The sequence below is a fragment of the Corapipo altera genome, unplaced genomic scaffold (genome assembly GCF_003945725.1).
Source record: "Corapipo altera isolate COAL_440 unplaced genomic scaffold, ASM394572v1 50, whole genome shotgun sequence".
Classification (NCBI taxonomy): domain Eukaryota; kingdom Metazoa; phylum Chordata; class Aves; order Passeriformes; family Pipridae; genus Corapipo; species Corapipo altera.
The window spans coordinates 8,767,649-8,775,356 of NW_020884889.1; the positions used below are offsets into that span (position 1 = coordinate 8,767,649).

Here is a 7,708-nt window from a genome sequence, read left to right on the forward strand (position 1 = left end):
GGCTCTTTGCAGAAAGACATGCACTCCCTTCTTGGAGTCAGGAGGATTTGGCACTTTGTGTGATTCTGCATTAAAAGGGGAATTCCACTGTACCAACTCGCAGGTTCTCCACAGTGCACAGGTAAGAACTTAGCATGATTTTGTATCTCCCTTTGTAAAGGCTCTGCTATATTAATGAGGGTTAAAAAAAGTGCATTTCATCCAGTAGAACTCCTTAAAGGAAAAACAAACCTCTCATGAAAAGATTTCTAACTGAATTCGTGGCAAATACTTCAGGGAGTAGCATATTAAAACAGTGTTATATCAAAAAGCACCTACTTAGGTAGGTGAAGACACTTGTGTCAGCTTTTGTATCACACACCACGTAGAAGCTACATACAGTGAGTGTTTCTAAGATGAAGAGTAAACACTTTAGCTCTTAAAAGCATCTGATGAGCTGGGGGACTATGCTTTTGACTTCTATACTTTGTCTTTAAATCAAGATGCACTAATTTGTGCTCCTTATCACATAATGCCATGACTTTTACAGCAGTCAGCAGGGATGAGTCTGTTTCTGTACAGCAGCTGAAGAAAATGTCAAGTAGAAAGACATGCACTGCTCTCCTGATACAAATTAGCTTATCACGTAAATGGGGAAATAGAGAACTCTGACCCTATTATAGCAAAATGTAAGATAGTGGATTAACACTCCAGACTTCTAATTAATCACAGTGTGTCTCATCCTCCTGATTGCAGCTGAGTAGGCCATTCTGCTACGTTAAGCCACAGCTGCCCAGTATTAACACTTATCTGTCAGTACAGCCCCTTGTGCAGCTGTTGGCCAAGGTGACAATGTTGCAATCCTGCATGGTTGAAAAATAGGTTTCAGAAATATTCAGAAACATCCTTACATGTGAACTATACCTTTATTGTGTGAATACTTAAAAAAATCCCCATAAATCTTAAATTCTAAGAAGTGAGTAACACTCTGCTCTGCTTATGCTATTTTCTCATGCAGGTAAAAGTACAGAGCAGTATTGATCATGGTTCTTCTATAACATGCACAAAGTATTTTATACAAACTACAATATTGTCAAAGGTTTACAGGTTTACTAAAATGGTAATTCCAAAATATGTTACGTACATATCAAACTTATTTAAGATCACACAGATTAATCTGATGCCACTTCTGAGGTAAACTTATATATCACTGAACTGCTACAACAAGAAGAGCCATATTTAACTACTTATTTTTATTCCAACTTTCAGACCACGTTTTAAGAGGAATTCTGCAAATGAATTGAAGCCATTGAGTAAACAGACACTATGCTGACCTCAGAAAATATATCTGTAATAGGATCTCTCTTCTCAGTTTTAAGGCATGTGAGACCAAACTAAACTTTTCTCACCACCAAAAGCCAAACTAAGAATTTCTCTCCACAGAAAGATACAGTATGTTATTTTCAAAAAGAACTATCTTAAGGCAATGTGCCACTACTACAGGCTGCACACAAACCACAGCTATCCTCCCCTGACCTGTTCTGTTTTCTAAAATCTGACAGAAATCTCAGTGGTGGAACAAAAGGTGTGCACTAGTACATATTCAGACAAAAGGATGAGATAGAAATTTAATCTAAAATCTACAGACTCTAAACAAACTCTGTATAATACGCTTTTATTATTCGTAACAGGAATTCCCTTTTTCATTTCACATTACAGAGAAGCAGCAACGGACTGATTCTTCAGTTATCTGTAAAACAGTGGAAAAATAAAAAACCTGAAAGCTAGCTGAATTTATTACATAGCATTACTGGACTTTCAATCCCCAGGTACATCAGTAGGGATGGTAGCGAGGTCCTGGGTTGTAGGAGTTGTAGCCGTATTGTCCGTAGTGGGATGAGCCGTATTGTCCTTGTCTGTGCTGCTGGTAGTTATTACCCCAACCTCTTTCTGGCCTCTGATTAGATCTGTAGTCACCTTGCCAGTTGTATCTGTCCCCTCTGAAATATCTGCCATCTTGAAACCTCCAATGAAAAGAAATATCAAGTTTTGACATAAATTATGAAGTCTTAAAGAGATGAACGATAATGAACTCTTATATTTTACAGTTTTCTTTAAAACTGTCATGTAAATGGTAATACACTCAAATACTTATCTATGACAAATTCATGAAAACACATCGACATTCATCTGAGATCAGTCATGAATTTCTTACCTAACATCCTCTTTGCTAAGGACAGTCTGTTTCCTAATACAAAGTACTCACAGGCATTAGGTGAACTGCTGGAAGTTTGAACAGAGACTCAAACAGATCATATACGTAAAATACAACCAGTAACAAACCCCAGGGCAATGGGTTCAGTGGTTCCAGTTCATTCTTTACTGAAAATCAAATTATTTAGTACTTTAATACACAATGCAAAAATTTTGTCTATCAGTACACAGAAAATCTAAAACCTCAACACTTTTCAGAGAAGATTATTTCTCTTATGCATAGTTGCCTGTGAAGTAACAAGATACTTCTATTAACAGGACAGATTCCTAGATTTCTTCTGAAATAATCATTTAACTATATACTCGTGAAACTACCAAGATTTAAAAAAAAAAAAATCAGTACCGATCTCTGTTTCTCTGGTTGCCACCAGATCTGTTTCTCCATTCTTCAACTATAGGAGGGGGATCTGCAGGGCGTTTCAGGTATTCTTGGTATTCTTTATCTTCTGATGTGAATCGATGAGCAAACATCGTTTCATAATTTGGGGGCATGTCAGTCAAGGAAGTCATTCTGAAAACTTTAAACATGAACACGACAGAAGTGGCTTTAGCAATGTATGATGATTCTCATTGTAATAGCTACCAAAATCCACTTAATGAAAACAAAGGACAATGAAAAGTTACACTCAGATTAACACAGCTGCTGATTTTCGGGCAGACACCAGATATGATTAATAGAAAAAAGTACTTCTTCAGAACACACTCCACAACCACTCCTAATCCACTTTTGACAGGAAAAACATTACTACGATCAGCTTGAAAAGTTTGCTAAGGTAAGGCATCATGGAAAGCCTAATAATACACATAGAAGATAAGCAAAATAATTAGGTTTGCAATAATTTATGTGTTAATAACTTGATTCAGGGAAAGGACAGCACCTAAGAGGATGCCTCTAATGCAATTTGCGTTTAAGGCCTTAGTTTCCTTATTTTTATATATGTGCATTTGCTCTTCGGACATTGGTGCTATCTGGTACTGGCCATCAGAAGAAATCTGGCCCTAATAACAGACACAGAGTGAGCTCTACGCCCACTGTTTTAACGACCCCAGGTAATTTAGAGTATTTAAAGCCTTTGCCTGATTAAGCTCTTCTGCTGTCTCCCAAAGATTTGCTGGGAGGACCACTATTCACTTCACAAACTGGAAGGAAAGAAGGAAGGGTGAAACTTCTTTCTCCTAGACCCCGGGAGGTGAAATATATACCCTCACTGACCAAGCCCAGCTTTGGGCTTCTTTCCACTGTACCTACGAGCAGCTCGAGTATAAGGGAAGTGGGGGGTTTTCAGGGAATCAGCACCGTACTCCTGCGGACCGAACTGCCCTCTCGCCAGGACAGTGCAGGGGCTGCTGCCTCCAGACGCATCTGCAGCCCCCCCTCCACCAGTGACGCAGCGCACACCTCCCTGCACCAGGTGTAGGAGTTATTCCTGCAGGATGCCCAGTGACTTCATCCTCTCTTCTGCCATGAGCTAACCTCGTTAGTTTTTATTACAAGTCATCTCCAAGGAATTTCGCTCCTCGAGTCTATCCCGGCTCGGGGTGCGGGGGTAGCGCTGCCCTGGGGACCCCTCGCTGCAGCTTCTCCCGAGCAGCGGGCGCTGCTCCCCGCACGGTTCGTATTGCTGACATCACACCCATCCCGCGGGGGCCGGTAACGGGGACACCCGTCACCTTCCTCCCCCTCAGGCCAAGCACCGAGCAACGGAGGGGACTGGCTCCCTCAGGGGGGCTCCCGCCGGAGCCCCTTCCCCTCACGGCGGGCCGGGCAGAGCTGAGGGGGGCAGCGGGTGCCGGCTGCCGCCCCCTCCTTCCCTCGTCCCCCACGGCCGCCCCCGCCATCGCCCCTCACCGCGCCTCAGCCGCCGGAGCCGCTCACAGATCCCGCCTCTTCCGGGCCGGGCCCCGCCGCTTCCCCCCGGCCGGGCCCCGCCGCTTCCCCCCGGCCGGGCCGGGCGGTGCTGCGGGGGTGGGACGGGCGAGTCCGTCAAGTCAGGGTTTGATAAAAAGCGCGTTGGCGTAAATAGTGATGAGGTTTGTGCGGCACTTTCCTTCGCTGCCACGCAACGTTTTAAGGACGCGACACTTGACATCACAAAATTAACTGGTTTGGAAAAGACCTCTGAGATCATCGAATCCAACCTTTGACCCAACACCACCTTGTCTACTAGACCATGGCACCAAGTGCCACATCCAGTCTCTTAAACACCTCCGGGGACGGTGGCTCCACCACCTCCCTGGGCAGCCCATTCCACATTCCAATGCCCAGTCACTCTCTGTAAAGAAGTTCTTCCTAACGTCCAACCTAACGTCCTGCTGCGGATTGCCAAGGAGAAAAGCCCGACCTTTTCTCCAAGCTGAACGACCCCAGCTCCCTCAGCCCCTCCTCACAGGACTTGAGCTCCAGACCTTTCACCAGCCTTGTTACCCTTCTTTGGACACTCTCCAGCACCTGAATGTTTGGATTTTAACCAAAAGGTGCGACTGAAAAGGGTGAAGTGAGCATGGTGCCTGCAGCTGTAACCCTGTGACTGTCAATAATGGGATTTAAGTGTGTTTCTGGTATAAAAAACACCTTAGGGATGTGTTGACTGCTTCGAGGGGAAAGAAAGATGACGTGAAGCCTTTTGGCAGCTAAATAGTTCTGCATAAACCAAAATAATTCTGTGTTGGCACTGCTTCAGCAACATGTTTACGCTCCCACCTGGTACTGCAGACAGTGGTCATTCCTGTCACCTTTAATACAGGTGAGCGTCAAAACTCGGTTGCTAAGCAAGGCCCTGTGCAGGTGAATGGCAAGATGTGGGGAATCACAGAATCGCAGAATATGCCGAGTTGGAAGGGACCCACAAAGATCATCAAGTCCAACTCAGCCCTGCATGAGACCATTCCCAAGAGTCACACCATATGCCTGAGAGCATAGTCCAAACACTTCTGGAACTCTGTCAGGGTTGGCACTGTGACCACTTGCCTGGGGAGCCTGTTCCAACCACCCTCTGGGTGAAGAACCTCTTTGTAATATCCAACCTAAACCTCCCCTGACACAACTTCAGGACATTCCTTCGGGTCCTGTCACTGGTCACCACAGGGAAGAGATCAGTATCTGCCCCTCTTCTCCTCCTGAGAAAGTTATAACTGCAATGAGGTCTCCCCTCAGTCTCCTCCAGGCTGAACAGACCAAGTGCCCTCAGCTGCTCCTCATCCGGCTTCCCCTCAAAGCCCTTCACCATCTTTGCTGCCCTCCTTTGGACATTCTCTAATGGCTTAATATATTGCAGTGCCCAAAACTGCCCCAATATTCCAAGTGGAGTGCAGAGTGAGACAAGCCCCTCCCTTGCCCAGCTGGTGATGCTTTGCCTGATGCTCCCCAGGACACAGTTGGCCCTCCTGGCTGCCAGGGCACTGCTGACTCATATTCAACTTGCCATCAACCAAGCTGTGCCTCCCCCTGTGCTGCTGCCACCCGGGCTGTTACTGCTCATCTGTAAAGTGCCACAGTGGTTAAGAACAGCTCACAGCCTAAAGGATCTGTGATACTGGGGGGCTGTGTGACCCCCCCCCCCTCGAACGACTGGTGTCAAGACCTTCCTGTAGCAGAAATGGTGTCAGTGTCCCTGCTGCTTGTTTGCCTTTTTTCCACAGCGCTCATGTCTTCGCAGTGCTGGCTAATTTCCACAACACTTAAGCCAATGATTTTTAAATGGTCTCTTGTGCTATGTATGAGAAATGGATATTTTATAGGACCCTTTCAGAAAGCAATGGTTTTTTACAAGCTCTGCTAGAGACTCTATCGCTTGCAGGCACTAGCAAAGCATAGAAAGTGATAATCAAGTAGATCACTTGAAACAAAATACCCCAGCAACAGCAATAAAGGCATCCAATTCTCCAAAAATATTAGACCAAAATGAGTGCCCTTTGTTTGATATAAACAGCAATAATTACAATCTGCTCTCCTGTGTGACCTACAGCAGGAGTGTATTGTCACTTGCAGAATAGAAATGATGACCTCAATCCAAACAGCCTAATGCAAATATTTTAGCCTAGATAGCTAGTTCTAAACCAAACCAATTGTCATAGAGGCTGAAAAATATTATATTTTACCTTAAGTTTTCCCCATATAATCCCTGTTCTACCAACTGCCCTTTTGAAATGGGCAGAATTAAGTAGGATTTTGTTTCTTCTCCAGACATGTTTCATTTTGATCACTGGATATTGTAGTTTTGGGTGTGTCTACTGAGGATTTCATGCATAAAATTAATGAGATGATCCTTAATAAAAGGAGACACTTTTTTGTTTTTGAGGCTCTAGTCTGCTATTTCATGGGTGACATTTTTCATTAAAAGACCAAAATTAATATTAAACTTTTAATTACAGGCTCAAGTCATCCATACAGTTAATCATGTACATAATCTAAGCATATATATAAGTTCTGTTGAAGGCACAGGCCCGCTGTAATGCTGTGAACAGTGTATTTCACAAATTGCAGTTTTGCTGAGATGCTCTCATCAGCATATTCTACATAGAAAACCACTTGCAGGGAATGGCTAAATTAGAATGGCACATAATTATCTAAATAATACGCTTGTGCTTTGTTTCTTTTTTTCATTTTTTGTCTTTATGCCTTATATGGGTTATAACATCAAGAAGGAGGTCATGATCCAATATCCTAAGCTTTCTCGTAGATGTTGTACCAAAATTCAAACTGCATGTAAAAAAAACAAAGTGACAGATGATTTTTTAGGGAATAAAGACACTCAAAAATTAATATTGTCACAGAGTAGAACTTTCAACACCCCATAAATGCATCACATAGCACATACCTACAGAGTAAGTGCCCAAATACTTGAAAGGTCGAGCTCCAAGTGCTGTCAAGACTGAGAACTTGATAATCCACTTTTGCAATCTTTCTGCTCACTTCAAGGCTCTCTGGGTAATTAATGTGTTGTTTTTGTATGAAAACGATCTTGTAATCAACATCTCTGAAGTCTACTGTAGTGTAATAAAGCCTCAAAGGGTTTGCTTTTTTTTCCTGTGGATTTCATTATGTTAAATAACATGCTGTTAGATGAAGTCTTATCTTCTGAATTTTAAACTAAGAGTTGTTCTCTTAACCTATCAGAAATTAATGTATTTTTGTAGAATGGATCTTCCTGACTGAACAAAGCAAAATGTGCTAAAACTAGCAAAGTCTTGCTTGCCTTGAAACAGTGGAAAATGCCAGTTCTTTTTATAACTGTCTAGGCTCGATAACTCGTGTTGTTCTGTCACAGGACTTTGTATTTGATGTTTTACATGAATTCCCAGCTTCTGGACTCATGTGTTTTCATTATACTCAACTTTCATTTGAAAATTAATTTCTAGCCCTTGTTGTTACAGACACTTATTGGGAAAAGAAGTAAGTCTGCTCTATAGGATAACCAACCTGTGCCAAGAAGCAAAAGGAAAACATTATTCAAGT

At 43.0% G+C, this 7,708-nt stretch overlaps 1 protein-coding gene across 8 annotated transcripts; it reads right to left on the reverse strand.

Moving 5' to 3' along the window:
* Positions 1–886: 886 nt before the first annotated feature.
* RAMAC (RNA guanine-7 methyltransferase activating subunit) lies at positions 887–4,179 on the reverse strand. 8 transcript variants are annotated; one of them, XM_027644583.1, is made up of 4 exons: positions 4,103–4,173; positions 3,287–3,393; positions 2,597–2,771; positions 887–2,003 (listed from the first exon to the last, which is right to left on the reverse strand). In XM_027644583.1, the coding sequence occupies exons 3-4, from the start codon at positions 2,761–2,763 to the stop codon at positions 1,814–1,816; spliced, it is 357 nt and encodes a 118-aa protein (XP_027500384.1). In that variant the 5' UTR covers positions 2,764–2,771; positions 3,287–3,393; positions 4,103–4,173; the 3' UTR covers positions 887–1,813. The 8 variants fall into 8 exon arrangements, with proteins under 8 accessions (XP_027500384.1, XP_027500389.1, XP_027500387.1 ...); XM_027644588.1 differs by having other exon boundaries at positions 2,597–2,779; positions 3,326–3,393; positions 4,103–4,145; XM_027644586.1 differs by lacking the exon at positions 4,103–4,173 and adding an exon at positions 3,728–3,867 and having other exon boundaries at positions 2,597–2,779; positions 3,326–3,393.
* Between the last annotated feature and the right edge of the window lie 3,529 nt (positions 4,180–7,708).

Excerpts from the sequence above, each read along its gene's own strand:
- RAMAC (XM_027644582.1), bottom strand. The coding sequence starts at position 2,781 with ATGTTTAAAGTTTTCAGAATGACTTCCTTGACTGACATGCCCCCAAAT. Across the intron at positions 2,004-2,596 it reads AACCAGAGAAACAGAGATCG|GTTTCAAGATGGCAGATATT; the intron begins GTACTGATTTTT and ends TTTTCATTGGAG.